Raw genomic sequence first — 16,886 nt, 5'->3', positions numbered from 1 at the left:
ATATGGCCATTATTATTGTGTCCTTATGTTAGTTCTGAATTGCTAACTTTCACGCAATTTTAGCAAAATAGTGATACTAATTATACCAAGTTTAGTTTTTGTTTTTTAAATTGAACATATACCACAAAAGTGCAAAGAACAACTTCAAGCCATCATTGCAAAAGGGCAGCTCTTGGCTATAGCAACCCTGCAGGCTTCTCATTCCATTGGTATGGTGGTAGTAGTAATGCACAGGGTATCGTAGCTTCTGGACATCACAGGAAATCATGATGACTGTACACTGTAGAGGGACCTCCTTTTTGATGTTCTAAAATTATTCAGTGACACCACAGACAATTGGCTGCATACTTTGGAGGACTTCAGGAAGACCCTTCACTCTCTGGGTATATCTATGCCTGCAAATAAAGAGAGGTTTAGTCTATCTCAGACCGCTCCAGAGATCACGCCCTTCTCAATTCTCTGTTTTCCATAGATTCAGTGCCACCTAGAATAAACCCCAGATTTCATAAGGAAAGTTATTTAAGTTAAGTGCCAGTGTGGACAAAAGAACAAATGGATATAAATTGGCCATCAGCAAGTTTAGGCTTGAAATTAGGCAAAGGTTTCTAACTCTCAGAGGAGTGAAGTTCTGGAACAGCCTTCTAAGGGGAGCAGTGGGGGCAAAAAATCTAATTGGCTTCAAGACTGAGCTTGATAAGTTTATGGAGGGGATCGTATGATGAGACTGACTACGATGGCATGTAGCCGATCTGCAACTGCTAGCAGCAAATAACTCCAGTGGCTGGTGATGGCACACTAGATGGGGAGGGCTCTGAGTTACTTTAGAGAATGTTTTCCTAGGTGTCTGGCTGGTGGGTCTTGCCCATATGCTCAGGGTCTAACTGATTGCCATGTTTGGGGTCGGGAAGGAATTTTCGGCAGGGCAATATTGGCAGACGTTCTGGATTTTTTTTTTTTGCCTTCCTCTCTGCAGCATGGGAAACAAGTCACTTGCAGATTTAAATTAGTATAAATCGTGGATTCTCTATAACTTGAAGTCTCTAAACCATGATTTGAGGACTCCAGTAACTCAGTCAGAGGTTAGGGGTCTATTACAGGAATTGGTGGGTGAGGTTCTGTGGCCTGCAATGTGCAGGAGGTCACACTAGATGATCATGATAGATTCAGAAGGTTGGCAGAGACCATCTGCTACAGCAACCTCAACTCAGTAGCCCAACGATAGCCAAACATTCTTTTTGACTCGATTGGGGAGCACGAACATGCCGATTCAGGCCTCTTGCTGCATCATGTTACCCTACCCAACTTTCCACCCTTTGGAGATCATCTCTTCCATTTTTCACACCTCATGAGAGCAGAGTATCTCTGACAGATGAGTGTTGAAAGTTCTAACAACTTTGGGTTACTCCATTCAGTTCCATTCCATTCTCCCTTTCCCTTCCCTTTGGAGGGACCCCTCTCATGAACCTTTTCTGAAGCAAGAGGTTCAGTCCCTTCTCTGTTCAGGAGCAGTTCCTACTCAATATAAGGAAAAGGGGCTCTATTCCAAGGACTTCTGTTCCTAAATAGAAGGGTAGATGGAGACTGATTCTAGATCTATGGACGTTGAATACTTTTGTCAAGGTGACGGGAATTCAGGATACTACTGGCAGCCATCATTCAATCTCTGGATCTGGGGGACTACTTCCCGATCCTCAACCTTCAGGATGTGTTTTCATATTGCGATGCACCCTTCTCACAGGAAATTTCTACACTTTGTGGTGGGGAAGACCATTACCAATATCTCATCCTTCCTTTTTGGGTTAGCTACTGCTCCCAAGTGTTTATAAAAGTCATGGCAGCGGTAACTGCACAACTTTTGTCAATGGTGAGTAATCATCTACCCCTACCTTGACGACTGGCTTCTCAAGTGATATACCTACACAGATTAGCAGCATTCTTGGCGTTGTCTCTGTTCAGCAATATTGGTCTTCAGCTCAACTTCAGGAAGTCCTTCCTCCTACCTTTACAAAGGATAGAGTTTTTAGGGGCTATTTGAAACGCTAACACAACCAGAGCTTATCTGCCAGGTTCCTTGCGCTGTCGCATCTGATTGTGCGAATTCAGATCTGTTCTCAAGTCACTGCCAGATCATGCCTGCAGCATGTACCTTTTGTCAGATTCATGCTCAAATGCACCTATGTTGCTTCCAAGCCTGCTTCAGGTCTCGAGTCCCTGTCATATTCTAGTTTCCCTTGAATGGTGGAAGAATCCAAAAAAGTGTGTTTGGGGGGGCCTGTTCAGCCACCTTCTCATGTGATAGCTTGATATGTCCTCCTTTGAATGGGGAACTCTTCTTTAGGAGCATACTGTCCAAGGCAGAGGGTCTGCCCAAGAGTCCACCTTACACATTGTTCTGGAACTCAGAGCTGTCAGACACGCCTGTCTGCACTTTCTATTCATGATTCAAGGCGAATCAGTCCACATAGTGACAGAGAGCAGGGCCAGTATGTACTATTATAGACGAGGGGGAGCAAGATTCTCTTTCCCTCTCCACAGAAGTCATGAAATTACAGAACTGGTGCATAGCTCACAATATTCTGATCTCGGCAGTCTGCCTACCCACCGAAACACTGAAGCTGACAGTCTCAGCAGGTGCTTCACTTAGTGGGAACGAGACAGAGCCGGACTCTGATATTTCTTGCCTGGGATTTCCAAAAACAGATTTTTGCCCCCGCAGTCAATCAAAAACTTGTGCAGTTCTGTTCAAGGGGGGGGGTTGGGCCACCATTCTCTGGGCAATGCCTTTCTCCTTTTCTGGGCAAAGAAACTCCTATATGTGTTTCCTCCAATGACACTGATCCTCAGGGTCTTAAACAAAATCAAGCAGGACAAAGCCATGGTCATCTTGTTTGCACCAACTTGGCTGAGATGACAAATTTGGTTTCCTTTTCCTCTTCTCCTGACCAGCTATCAATCTTCTGCTGATGCCTGGTCTTCTCACACAGGACTCAGGGAATGTCGTTCAAACCAACCTGAACACACTGCGGCTCAAGGCCTGATACCTAGATGGTTCTCGGAGCTAGTACTATCTTACCGTCATAGGGGTTCAGGAGATTCTACTGAACAGTAGGGAAGATTCCATCAGAAAGACTTAAAACCTTTTCCATTTCTGAAGTTGTCATTGATGTGTTCACCATAATTTGTCTCCTATTGATCTCCCACTTCGAAGTATTAGAATACTTATTTACTTTTTGAAGAAAGCAGAACTTGCTTTGAGTTCTGTTAAAGTTCACCTAGCTGCCATCACAGCATTCCATTCTCCAGTACAAGGCTTCTCGGTATTTATCTTGCAATGTCAAGATTTATACAGGATCTGTCAATCCTCTTCTCTAGTATTAGACACCCTACTCCCTCCTGGGACTTAAATTTAGTTTTCAGTGCTTTGATGAAACCACCCTTTATAGTGTTAGTGATCTGCTTGCTTCTGAACCCCTCCATAAAAGCAGCATTCCTAGTGGCTATTATCTCTGCCTAAAGCAGTAGAGAACAGGGAGCTTTAGTGGCTGACCCTCTATATTCCATTGTTTTCAAAGATAGTTTCTTTGACCATTCTATGCTTCTTACCCAACATTACTTCAGATTTTCATGTCAATCAATCATTTCATCTCCCAGTATTCTGCACCAGTCATCAGTCAAAACAGGAAGCTGTTCTTCATATCAGATGTCAGAAGAATGTTGGCTTATTATCTGGGCAGGTCTTGACTTTTTTCAATCCCTTCCTGAGATTGTTTTTCTGTTGTGGACAGAGCTAGCTGTGACAACCCAGTGGGTTTCTGGTTGCGTACTCACCTGTTATGTGGCTGCTAACCTTCTCTCCCCCCCTAAAGTCATTGTCAGTTCTACAAGATCATACTCCATGTCTGGGACTAGGACTTGTTTATTATGGAAATATGAAAGACTGCTATGTGAGCTTCAATTCACACTTTCCCTAGACACTATGCCTTGGTTGATGCTTTCTACATAGAATGCTGCTTTTGACTTTGCTGTCTTACAGACAGCCTTAGGGGCTTCGGCACTCAGTCTGTCTCCTTCAGTGGGTACTGCTAGGAATTCTGATGGTTGATGCCCACAGAGAGACTACTCAAAGAAGAAGAGGTTACTTACCTTGTACAGTAATTGGAGTTCTTTGAGATGAGTCTCTATGGGTGCTCCAGTACCCTGCCTTCCTTCCCCTCTGCTTCAGAGTCTCATCTCTTTAGGGCTTTGCGGTGGAGAAGGAACTGAGGGCGATTCGCCCATGCAACCCCGTATTTCCTTGGTACAGAGCAGGAGGATGTGTAGGGCACATGCATTAGCCTAACAGGCACTGCTACAGAAAATCTCCAATGAAGGCGCATGGGGCATAGACACATTCAAAGTGGAGCACCCATAAGGACATATATCTTGAACTCCAGTTACTGTAAAAGGTAAGTAACTTCTCTCCTCTGTTCTTTTCTCCTGCCTCTCCGGTCTTGGTGGCATTGTTGGAGAGGAAAGAGGAGGAGATTATAACAGCTGATCCAAGAAATTATCAGAGCTGATACACACGTTGGCCTCTGATGACCTAGAAATATACAAGTCGCAATGTACACAGATTGGCAAAGGAATCAGTATTTGCTTAGTGAAAAATGACTATTAGGGGAAAATGTCTTGAAAGCCTCAAGTGAGTATTTCATAACTCTTCAGAGCTATCCATATTTCTTTTTTTACCAATGTTTTTCCCTCTCTTGAGGGAGGAGGATTGAGTACAGAGCTTGTGTGGTGGTGAGTCATTAATTTTAATATATTCTTCCTTTTGCTATCTAGATGCTAATCCTATGGGTGTGAATGGAGGTATGGGGGTTCAAGCCCCTAATCTGCTGCCTGAGTCAATGTTGCATTCGGCAATGAATTCCCAAAAGTAAGTTGAACATTTTACATGGATTAAAAAAAAGCCTGAAAATACTGAACAGAATTCACCTCAGAAAAACCTGAGGGGGAGAAATCCCTACTCCCATGTTGAGAGATTTATATAATCTTTACAATTAAGACTGGAAAAAAGGAAGTATCTTTGATTTGAGGGCATTTTTGGTATGGTTAAAAGAACATCAGGTCTCATGGATTACCAAGGTTAGGATGAGTTAGTTTTTCTAGACCTCAAACATGCAGGTGTTACTGGATGTGATGATGTATTGCAAATCTGTCATCCCTCTGCCAGGGGGTTAAGAGCCACTCTGGTGCCTCATCTTTCAGATGAGATATAAAGAGGTAATTACAACTTCTGTCAAACTTTTTGCAAGGGAAACAAAGTAAACCCCAGTGTCAGGGCCAAATTCCTTTTAGGTAGTTGCTCTGTTTTCCATTGGATTTGGTAGTGTTCATGTCCATCTCCTAAATAGTTTTGTAGTGCTACTGCATACTACTAAACATCCATTTTGCCTCACTCCAGAGGTGGGTGTGCTGCCTTGATCAGTGAAGTGATTCCTATATAGTGTGTAAATCAAATAGTAAATAGTGATTTGTCATCCTTAAGTATAAAATAGACTATTCATGTAAGATCATAAGTTTAGCACTTTTTTCTCCTCTAACATCATCATCTTCTATTTCAAAGTCCCATGATGAGTGAAGGCGCCAGTGTTACCAGTTTGGGAGCTATGCCAACAGCAGCCCAACCATCCAACACCGGAATTCGAAAACAGTGGCATGAAGATATTACTCAGGACCTCCGAAATCATCTTGTTCATAAACTGTAGGTATCTGGTATCAAAACAAGGTCTCCCTCTGCCAAGGAAGGTTGGGAGAACTGGAAAGGTTGTAGTATTTTCTAAGATTAGGAGGCTAAGGAATCAGTTGAACTTAAAGAAGTATAAACACAAAAACTTTTTAAAATGTTTTGTAGTTGCACCCCACTCTGCTCCACCCAAAAAAGTAGAGAAACAGCTACTAGTGAGTAGCTTAAGCTTTAAAGTTGAGGAAGCCTGTTGCTTTGAGCAGATAGGACATGAAAGTGGATTTTGGATGGGGTGAAGGTCAGAAGAAATAATGGCAAAAAATATGGGATTACTTGCTTTCCTTGTGTTAAATCCTAAAATTATATCAGAAGCTACTTTAGGTCTGATCCTATTGTATCAAACATGCCCCTCTGTGCTCCAAAATAGCAGTATTGGGGGAGAGCTCAGGAAAGCAATGGGGTTATAGAGACCCCTAAAGCTGCAATGTATGATGATCTCTAACTTTCTTTAGATGCTTGAAATAGAGATTAAAAGCCCTTTGTGTTTGAACTTCATTTGGGGCCATTTTTTTAAATTCAAAAGATGCATATTTTTAATCTGTTTCATGGTTTTTCCCTCTTCAGAGTCCAAGCCATATTTCCTACCCCTGACCCTGCAGCATTAAAAGACAGGCGCATGGAGAACCTGGTGGCATATGCGCGGAAGGTAGAAGGTGACATGTATGAATCTGCAAATAGCAGGGTGAGTTGCCATATTTTCCCACCAGAGCTGCAGAGAGCCTGCATGAGTTTGTCAGTATAGTGGACAGAACTCAAAACTGCTATGGAGACTAGGCAGCTTCTAGTATTCATGGGGTCAGTGTTGAAATACTGTCTCAATGTACCATTAATAAATGAAGTGGTGTTTGTGGGGTGGGAGTAGAGGCCTAACTGACAAGTTGGGTCCCAAAAATGAATAAAAGTGCAGAGAGATTTTTTTTTTTTAAAGGTGATGCTGACATATGCAAGGACCAACAGCAAGCTCCAATCTCTTCCTAGTTTCAGATCTTGTCTTTTTGCTTGAGACATGTTTGTGGTCTGAAAGCTTTTTATCCTAATGTGCCATGCTTAGGGTTTCTCATTTTCTCCCAAATACAGTATAAACCCAGAGCTCACCCTTTACTGCGGTGTGTGTCAAATAAATGCACAATATGAGTAGAATAAATCTCCACTGTCTGTCAGTCTTCAGTTGCAGGAAATACTGTAGAATATGCTCGCCTAATCCTATGGGCAAATCACTTCAGCTCTCTAATATGCAGGGGAGAGAAGGAAGTCTTTCCCAGCCCTAAACTTGGTCATCAGTTTTTAATCTGTAAGCTTTACTTATTGTATGTCTCCACTATCTCTTGTCTCTTTATACCCCAACAGGCAGAGTACTACCACTTGTTAGCTGAGAAGATCTATAAGATTCAGAAGGAACTAGAGGAAAAGCGAAGGACCAGATTGCAGAAGCAGAACATGATACCAAATGCACCAGGCATGCCTCCAGCTCCCATGAATCAAGGGCCCAACATGGGGCAGCCACAACCAGGGATGTCTGCAAGTAAGAACAGTTGGGTTAGTTAATAAAAGGGAATAACTTGTGCAGGGGAAATCATTATAGTGGGACAGAATGGGAGCCTTTCTCCCCCATTTTACAGCTAATCTTACAAAATTATAATTGCCTAATTCTCTAGAAGAACTTGAAGTGGCTCAGTGTGTAATAGTATGTGGTACGGTGGTGAGAGCATTTTCCTGTTGTTGCCTGTTCACTATGTGAGATTTTGCAAGAACTACTTGCAAAATCTGAGTTAACTTGCGCTCAATTGGTGGAGAAAATGGTGTTTGACAAGATATGACAAAACTTCACATGGGATCTTGTGCACTAACTGAACTTGCCACTATCTGTCTGTTTTGGAGAGTGTAAGCAGAGCTGTCCTGTATTGTCTCCTAAAAGTGGCAAGACTTAGATTCTGATGGATCAATTGAGTGAATTCCAGAGCTGAGCCTATTTTTGAGAATACCCAACCACAGTATGAATGAAGAATTCAGCTCTGGGGACTGAAGTCAACCGTTACTTGGTTAATGGCAGTTGTTATAGCGGCTATGGGAAGGGCTCTGAGATAACTGGGTCATAAACCATTTACAACTTTAAAAAAAATAAAGAATTGGAATTGTAACCAGTTTAGAGCATTGGTGAGATGTGCTCTTGACAGCCTGCCCTTACCTATAAAGTTGCCATATTCTGCACTTTTTGCAGCTTCCCGGTGGCTATTTAAAGGTAATCCAAAGTGGAGAGCACATTGCTGTAAGCTAGCCTGGAGCTACATATGCCTAGAAGACACTGCAAAGGTTGTCATTGGAGAGAAAAGGATGTATATTAATCTCTTGAAAATTCAGAAGTAAAAAAATATTTTTGCCCAGAAATGCATTTGGGAATTCAGAATTAGAAGTCCAATAAGACCCCCAAAAATGCATGTCACCTTGACAGATGAACAGATGCCTTCAGTTGTGGGTGAAGTCAAAATCTCAGTGTATTTCTCATAATGCTTCTCCCTCCTTCACAATAATCACTTCCATGTTAACCAAACGGAGTACCTAAGTGCTGTGGATGCAGTGGATTTTGTCCAGGTTTCTCCTTCAGCCAGGTGCTGGGATATCAGAGAAATAATATAGTTTGGTCTTGATGGGGGGGAGGGGGAGGGAAGTAGAACTAGATATTAGCATGCTGATGTTGAATTCTGTAGTATCACTCCAACAGTCCCTCAGACATCATAAATAAATGGGGTGACAAGACCAAATTCTACAGGACTGCCTGGGTATTAGCGTGTTTAATGTCTTTAAACATCGTCAGGTACAGTGTGCTTCATCTGGGTAATGCTAAGCAATAACTTAAGGGCTTGGATTGATGGATGGTTAAATTTCCAATAATTTCTTGCTCAAATTCTCACATTACACTTATAGTGTTATAACTCCCATCACCAATCCAACAGCAAACAAATCTGCTCATGGCCAAGGAATATTAGACAATGGGTGTAGAAATGTCAGCTGTGGTGATCAGTGTGATATAATAGACTGGGGGGTAGGGTGAGGTGGGACAGACACCATCCTGTTCTATCCTTCTTTCCCCTTCCAGTTGGTCTGTCTTTTTTATATTTCCATAAATAAAACACTTTTACAGTAATAATTAAATGACAAATTACTTGTGCTAAAACATACTTGTTTTTTAAGATTAGTTTTGTGTTGGTGCAAGGTGCTGAACTGACAGCTCTGGAGACTGAAGTCCTCTAAGTACAATTGCAGCTCTGTAAACTTATTTCACAGAGCTATTCCCCTTGCTCAGTATGGCCATTCTCCTAACAGGCCACCTACCTCTAAGAATGAGGGGATTTTTTTTTTCTTGTGCTCATTCAGTTCTTGAGCTTTAGAAGCACTTTACAAATAGGAATTTAGTTGAATATTGAATTTCATGCAGGCTGCTAAACAGCCATCATATTGTAATGAGTTTTGCTCACCAGACTGGGGTTAGATGAAATTAGTGATGTAGAGGCAAAAAGCTAAATATTTTTCCCAATCCCCTGAGCCATCCATTCACCTCAGAATGTCACTGTACAATTGGGTTAGTCACTTTTAAAAATGAGGATGCATTTTGATAAAAAAGTTTGTGAACTTGATTTCAGTGTGAGATACAGGTCCTTTCAAGGTTGGTACTCTAATTGAATTTGTCAGTCTGCTGTTTAACCTATACAGAACAGTGTTAACACTGCTTAATAGTGCATGAGACATTTTAAGCCTCTGGCCATCTAGTCATTGTAACTCGTTAATATGCTGTAGATCAGTCCTCAACTTCACAAAGTTCAGACATCTTAAACTCTTTTTGGTTAAGAAATATATTGCACACGTGTTTGTATTTACAAGTTTTTCCATCTTTGTTCCATTGAGTCATCTTTTAGGGCCTAACATGGTCTCACTGTGTTTGGAGTTAATTTGAATATTTCCCAATAAAGTAATTGTTGTAAAAGTGAAGTTTGAGAGGGTGGACTGTTGTCTTAACTCCCTAACCTCTGTTTCTCCAACTCTTTTTCAGATGGTCCCCTTCCTGACCCAACCATGATTCGTGCCAGTGTGCCAAATCAGATGATGAATCGCATGCAGACGCAGCCGGGTAAGTGTCCAAAGAAAGGAAGCCCATGTAATTCCAAATGAATGTGGATAGAATCTTGGATTCTGTCTTCCTCAATGGCTATATGACATCAAGCAGTCCTCACTGGAGTCTACTAGAATGTAGTTTTCTCTGCTCTTCACCAAAACTCATACCTGAAAGCAGGGACATGGATACACAAGTCTTTCAGGAAAGCCTAGTTTGTGTTCTGAAGGAATGTGAAGGAGTTTGGGTTGACATGTTAAACTTGATTTCAAACTCTGCCAAGCAGCTGGTTAATGTAAAGACAGATTTCTCTTAGCATATTGGAGTTGTGTGTAAAATACACTTTGTAAACAAAACAAAAAAAATCCTTTCTCTTCAAAGCATGCTCAAAAACAATTCCTTTGACCCAGAAACTTATTACTAGGTTTATGAGCATTGCTTTCGAAAGGCTTAAAATACCTAAGTTAGAGCCTGAAGTACATTATGTGGCATACTCAAAGATGTGTGTTGGTAGAAATAAAATTAGGAGAGTAGAGGCAATATTTGTTCCTGTTCAAACATTGAATGACGTCCAAATGAGAACTGAAACTTTTGTTTTAAAATCTTTTTGGGGTAAATACACAGGAATGAACCAGTTTGGCCAGATGAACATGCAACTGCCATCTATGGGTCCCCGGCAAACCCCTCCTCTTCAGCACCCTGGACAGCTAAGCCAGGCTGGGGCCATGAACCAGGTCAGTATGTTGAACTCTTTAGGTTTGATGTTCCTGTTTAACTATGGTTATCCAAACAGTAATTCTTTGCTTGCTCTATGGTCCCGTTGTTTCTCCCTTTGCATCTCCACTATGAGTAGCCAGTCTTTACAAATCAGTGAGGGAACTGCTAATATTGGCTTAGATTTAAGATTGTGTGTGCAGTAACACCCTTGAAACAGAGGGATTTATCAGAAACTAGCTCAAAAACTTGAGGCATGATCTGTCTGAATTCCTGAACTCCTGTCATAAACTGAATTAGGAAGTAACTGTAAAAATATCTTCCTGCTTTTAAGCAGAGCATTAGCATATTTGCCATGCTGCATCACATCACATGCTGCCAGATGTGTCAATTGCTCTGCCTTGCACTGGATGTTACTTTGTAGAATTTTATTTTTAAGGGTGAGCGAGTGGGTGGGTATGTATACACTGTGAAATAAGCCTTTCCTTTTTCCCAGCAGATGGGATTTGCTTCACGTATGCAGCAGCCGGGGGTTGGCCAACCTTCCAGCCAAAGTCAGTTTCTGCAACAGAACCAGTTCCCTGCTTCCTCCCCAGGAATGAATGCGACAAACATGCCTATGACCCAGCCTGGCAATCAGACGCCAGTGTCTCAAGTATGTTCTTCACTTAAGGGAGCAATTTCACTGACAGGCTCTGCGAGCTGGTTTTACTGTTCTTTTTCAATTGGGTAGTTGGATTAATAGGGAATGTTGTTCTTTAATGCTTATTTAAATATCAGTGAAAACTGGTTAATTGTATTTACATTTTTCTTAGGAGTTCTGGGAAACCTAAACACTGCAGCATTGTGCATGTGAACAAAAATGTCAAATTGAACAATCCCGTTCTGCTCACTAAAGTAAATGAAATGCAAAAAGTCAACAGTATTGCTAGTCGTACTTTTAAACTGATAGGTGTTAGTAACTCAGGTAAAAAGTGCCCACTTGAAGGTAATCCCTTCCCTCTTCGCACTTATTGTCTCAAGTCATTGTATATATCTACTTGTTTTCCCACAGGCACAAATGACCAGCTCTTCCTGTCCTGTGAACTCTCCTGTAATGGCTCCAGGTTCTCAAGGGAGCCATATTCACTGCCCACCTCTTCCACAGCCTACCTTGCACCGAAACTCTCCCTCTCCAGTACCTAGCCGTACCCCAACACCTCACCACACTCCCCCAGGTCTGGGATCCCAGCAGCAGCAGCCGCAGGCAACACCAGCAGCCGCCACCACTGCCCCCACCGCCCCCACCCCTACGGCAATGCCACCTGGACCGCAGTCACAAACTATGCACCCCCCTCAGAGGCAGACTCCAACACCTCCACAGGCACAGCTGCCTCCACAAGTCCAACCTCCAGTTCCAGTCACCCCTTCGGCAGAGCAACAGCAGCAACCCCTGTCACAACAGAGCACGACTGCATCTGTGCCCACCCCAACAGCACCACTGCAGCCTCAGCACCCCACAACACCTGTAAGAAAATATTTTTATTTCTATGCTTTCCCCAGGGATACTCAGATGTGAGACTCTTTCAGACAGGAGCTTTGTTTACTTGTTCTATGTCCAAGACAATGGTGAACAACCTGTTTAAGAGGCATCTGAACCAATATGGGTATGCATTACATTTGAGAAGTACATTTTTGTGTCTGAAGACCCAGGACCAGTAAACTGGACACTGGAACACCTGACACTTCCATGTTGGAAGGATTTTAGAGAATTTTAGTGCACATTTAGGAGCCTACTGCAAAATATAGTAGATGTCTCTCATAATGCATTTATTTCCATGCATGTGTAGGGGTGGGATTGTACAGTAGGCATATGAAATTGTTAAAATGCCATGCTGTCCAAAGCAGATTTCAATAGCATGTTTCCTCAGACCAGAGTTGTGCAGGAGTCAGTTTTTTTTCAAGGGAGGGGAATAAGTGAGGTGCAGTTAAATTTGAGGAAACATGACAGCAAATGAAAAGTACATCTTAATAAAGTAAACTTTGCAGCATAATTGCTTGGCCCTTTTTAGTCACTGTGAGTTTCCCCGCAGCTTTCACAGCCGGCTGTAAGCATTGATGGGCAGGTATCAAACCCACCATCCACCAGCAGCACAGAAGTGAACTCTCAACAGACTATCCCTGAGCAGCAGCAGCAGCAGCCACTCTTGCAGGAAGTGAAAATGGATATTAAAATGGAAGAAGAGGGGTCAGAACAAACAGAGCTCCAGATAGAGGAGAAACCAGAGGTAAGAGGATAGATAATTTTTCTGGTATGAATTGATTGGGCAAGGTCAGTACTTGGCTGGGAGATTGAAGAGAAATGAGTGCTGTGATTCAGAAGAGGGAATTCCCTGTAGGGCTCTAGCTAAGCTAGCTGTAGATCCCAGCTGCACCATAATTTAGGCACTCTCTCCTAGACCTGTTTTTGAGCCGGGGTAGATGAGTGCTAAAAATGGTGGCAGCAGCCAATAGGCTCTCAGCACTGAGGTCCTCAATTTTGCTAACCCAGTGAGAGCTGAGCATGTGCCTGCAACTTTTTTTTTTTCCCCTCTGTAAAATGTTCCCTAGTGTAAGCAGTCACTATAGCAGGGGTGGCCAGCCTGTGGCTCCGGAGCCACATTTGGCTTTTCAGAAGTTAATATGCGGCTCCTTGTATAGGCACTGACTCCGGGGCTGGAGCTACAGGAGCCAACTTTCCAATGTGCTGGGGGGTGCTCACTGCTCAACCCCTGGCTCTGCCACAGGCCCTACCCCACTCTACCCCTTCCTTCCCCCTCCCCTGAGCCTGCAGTGCCCTCGCTCCTTTTTCCCCCACCCCACCCCCCAGAGCCTCCTGCATGCCACAAAACAACTGATTGGGAGGGAGGGGGAGGTGCTGATCGGCGGGGTTGCCGGTGTGTGTGGGAGGCACTGGGAGCAGGGTGGGGGAGCAGATGGGGGGGCTGCTGACGCTTTACCGTGGCTCTTTGGCAATGTACATTGGTAAATTCTGGCTTCTTCTCAGACTCAGGTTGGCCACCCCTGCACTGTAGGCTTGATTCCCTATAATAGTGAATTGTGCTCCTGTGGGTTATATCTTTGAGCTGAAAAACTAAGGTCCTGATCACTTTTCATTAAAGGAACTTGTGGCTTTATGGGAAAGTAGCTTCACTTTTTGTCGTGCGGGGATAGAAACTATAGTGTCCTCACATTAAAAGCCAAAAAGGAGACTGGATCCTAGTGATCAGGGAGGTGGGGTTCCCCACCAATTGGAAGAGATGGAGGAAGGGGGGGCGGGGGTCAGTCTTCATGATTTAGTGTTAAATAAATTACCCATAGAACTATTTAAATCTTGGCAGAGACCACATTGGGAGGAGTGAAGAATAGGCTTAGGTGAGAGCCAGGATGAGTGAGCAAGGGTCATTTTTTCCATAGGAAGTAACGACAGGCAAGCTCTAGCTAAGCCCAAAAGACACACTATCTTACTGTATCCTCACAACAAGAGCAAGTGAGGGGCTTATATTGAATTAAGTGAAGGGAATCTGATCTGCTTTTCAGATTAAAGTGGAACCAGTGGTGAAGGAATGTATGACAGAACCAATGGAGCAAGAAGAGAAGAAACCAGAAGTGAAGTCAGAAATGAAGGAAGAGGAAGAAAGACCCAATACTCCAGCTACTCAGTCTTCTCCAGCACCAGGACAGTCTAAGAGGAAAAGTAAGCAAGAAAACTGTTGTGGTCTTGGGATTCAAATCTCTGGGGGACTGGGATATCTAGGCAGAAGCTGAACTTCCTTCAGTGTTTCCAATTTGCATATATGAACTCTTTTCTCTTTGTAGCTCTTGGACATAAGTATTAATATTTTAGTAGTACAAAAGTGGTCCTAGTGAACTATGTTCTCAAATGTTATCTGACACTGAATCAGGTATTAGACACTCTCTGTAAAATAAGGATCGGAGACCCTTTCCTGTTTAATAAACGTCTGTAGGAAATTATCATCTTACATAAAAAGGCTGTATTCTGAGTGTATAAATTGGCCCTTGGAAGAACTATAATGCAGGAAGACCCTGTTCTCCTTCAAGTGATTGTGAACATGTACATTCCACTCCAGGTGCATGCACCCCCCAATGCACTCAAGTCGGAGAATTTGCCAGCTGTATAACCAAGGCAGTGCATGCGCCACTGCTGTCTTCATGATGGGAGCTGAGGGCATGAAAAGGGAATGGCCACCACCTCCCTCTCAGTTCCTTCTTGGTGCCTGTGGTGAGAGTTGGACTCTGTCATTGTTTAGTTTTGATTATCCAGCCTCTAGAAAAAGACTTCTGTTACTCATAATTATAGTTACAGTTTAGGCTTCGTATAGTTTTCTTAGTCCTTTCATTTGGAGATTTAATATGGAAAAAAATCCCCAGGATTCAAATAAACAGGTCCACGATCACAGTTATGGACAGTCACAAAAGCTGCCTAATTTGCCTCGGGAGGGGTATGGGCATGGGCATGGCATGGGAAAGGGACAAATGTCTTATTAGTGCCTCTTTTCCAATGTGGAGGAAGAAACAGAGGAATTTCTGCCTTAAAATCCATTTTATGGAAGAGGCAATGCGTTCCTCTTCCGAGTGTGACCCTAATCACAAGAAGATGGACAGCTTGTCCATGAGGAGTGTCCCTCCTGCTGTCTCAGCTTCTGAGCCCAGATTTGTTGAGAAACACCGCTCTTTCTCTTCTCTCGCAGCCTCCTCAAGACATTTTAACCATCTTTGTCTTCTGAGACTGGTAGGGAGTTGAAGCCTCACTCTTTACCTCACAGGAAAATCTCAGAGAAGATTTCCAATGCCAGGTCAAGGTCTAGTTGCACACTGATTCTCACCAGCACTATCTGAGGCAGCACCATCCCCTGGGGCCATCAAGACCAGCATCTCTACTATTATCTAGAGCATCCTCATCCTCAGCATTTGGGTCCTATACATACCATAGGCAGTGAGAACAGAACATTTGCCTCTGATTTTGGTGCCACCAACACTGCAGGCCTTACTTGCAGCAAAAGGACCTTTTGTATCTTTCCCCTACTGGACTCTTCTTTACTATATCATCCAGCATCAGTCTTGCCCGGTACTGTTGGCCGTGACATCATTTACAGTCGTGGCTCCATCATTTCCATTGGCTTCTTGAATACAGCCCTCGGTGACCGCATCAACTTATCCTTTTGCCTTCCTGTCCCACTTCCATGACTGTTGGATACATCCTCCATGTCGGTACCTTTAGGACATGATCCCGATTTTGATGGTGCTGAGATGCCCACAAATGTCAATTGGAACAGCTCCTCCATTCACCAAGGGAAGCCATATCTCCTTCAGACTTTGACCACGGTAGACCCATATCTCCACCAAGGAGGGTTCAGGTCATGCTCTAGAGGTGCCTGAATCAAGGGGCAAGATTGGCATTCTTACAAAGAGGCCCCTGTGTGGTGCATACCACCATGCGTGGTTCAAAGATTGGAATGGAACACCTACACCCCCACCCCCCAGCTTTATTGGGCATCTTGGACTGATCCAAGAGAGTCTAGACCCCTGTCAGTCTGAGGAGATTCCTTTCTCCCATGCTGGGGATTTCTAGGGAAGATTCTACAAACCCTCAGCCCCTTCTTTTGTTGGAGCAGGCAGAGGAAGAGGATGCAAGGGAGGAAAGCCTAGGTGATAACCTCCCTTCCCCCCCCCCCCCCCCCCCCCGATTTCATCTTCCCGGATGAGGCCGTCACCCCAGAATCGATGTTACACCCCAGTAACAGAAAAAACAGCTTATGCCTCAAACATGTTACAGACCATTCTGTTAGCTAAGGTCTCAGGAGACCTCTAAAAGAAGGTCTAAGCATGCTAGACGTTGTCATTGTCCATGGCAGCCTCTTCTCACCAGACCTCTTAGGGCTCCGATGATAGTTTTGACTACTTGATTGAAGACAGCACACCAGCTATATCTCATCTCCCACTATTTAGAAAGCATGTACCTCTCTTCTATAGTTTTTGGAGAAAGATTACATCAGACAAGTGGGCACTCAAAACAGTAAGGGAGGGATTCATTATCGAGTTCAATTCCTTTCCCTTCCCCAGCCCACTTTTCCCATCCCTTCTTCAGGAAGTAGTGTCTTTTTCCAAATTGGGAGCCACAGAGCAGGTTTTCCTTATCAACACAGAATGAAAGATTTCTTTTCCCAGTACTTCCCAATTCCCACCAAGATGGTCTTTGATCCATTCTAGACTTTTAATAAAAAAAAAAAAGTTAGAAAA

The 16,886-nt window shown here is 43.3% G+C and overlaps 1 protein-coding gene across 1 annotated transcript in view; it reads left to right on the top strand.

Moving 5' to 3' along the window:
- The window catches only part of EP300 (E1A binding protein p300), a 119,503-nt gene that overhangs the window by 65,449 nt on the left and 37,168 nt on the right, over positions 1-16,886 (top strand). The window contains exons 7-16 of the mRNA XM_024200411.3: positions 4,825-4,918; positions 5,609-5,746; positions 6,353-6,470; positions 7,136-7,310; positions 9,834-9,911; positions 10,518-10,627; positions 11,104-11,262; positions 11,662-12,114; positions 12,680-12,874; positions 14,166-14,322. Of these exons, the coding sequence (XP_024056179.2) occupies positions 4,825-4,918; positions 5,609-5,746; positions 6,353-6,470; positions 7,136-7,310; positions 9,834-9,911; positions 10,518-10,627; positions 11,104-11,262; positions 11,662-12,114; positions 12,680-12,874; positions 14,166-14,322 (1,677 nt within the window). The remainder of the gene's footprint in view (positions 1-4,824; positions 4,919-5,608; positions 5,747-6,352; positions 6,471-7,135; positions 7,311-9,833; positions 9,912-10,517; positions 10,628-11,103; positions 11,263-11,661; positions 12,115-12,679; positions 12,875-14,165; positions 14,323-16,886) is intronic.

The sequence above is a fragment of the Terrapene carolina genome, unplaced genomic scaffold (genome assembly GCF_002925995.2).
Source record: "Terrapene carolina triunguis isolate 2854851 unplaced genomic scaffold, T_m_triunguis-2.0 Scaffold247, whole genome shotgun sequence".
Taxonomy (NCBI): domain Eukaryota; kingdom Metazoa; phylum Chordata; order Testudines; family Emydidae; genus Terrapene; species Terrapene triunguis.
This window is presented reverse-complemented; position numbering and strand designations above follow the sequence as displayed.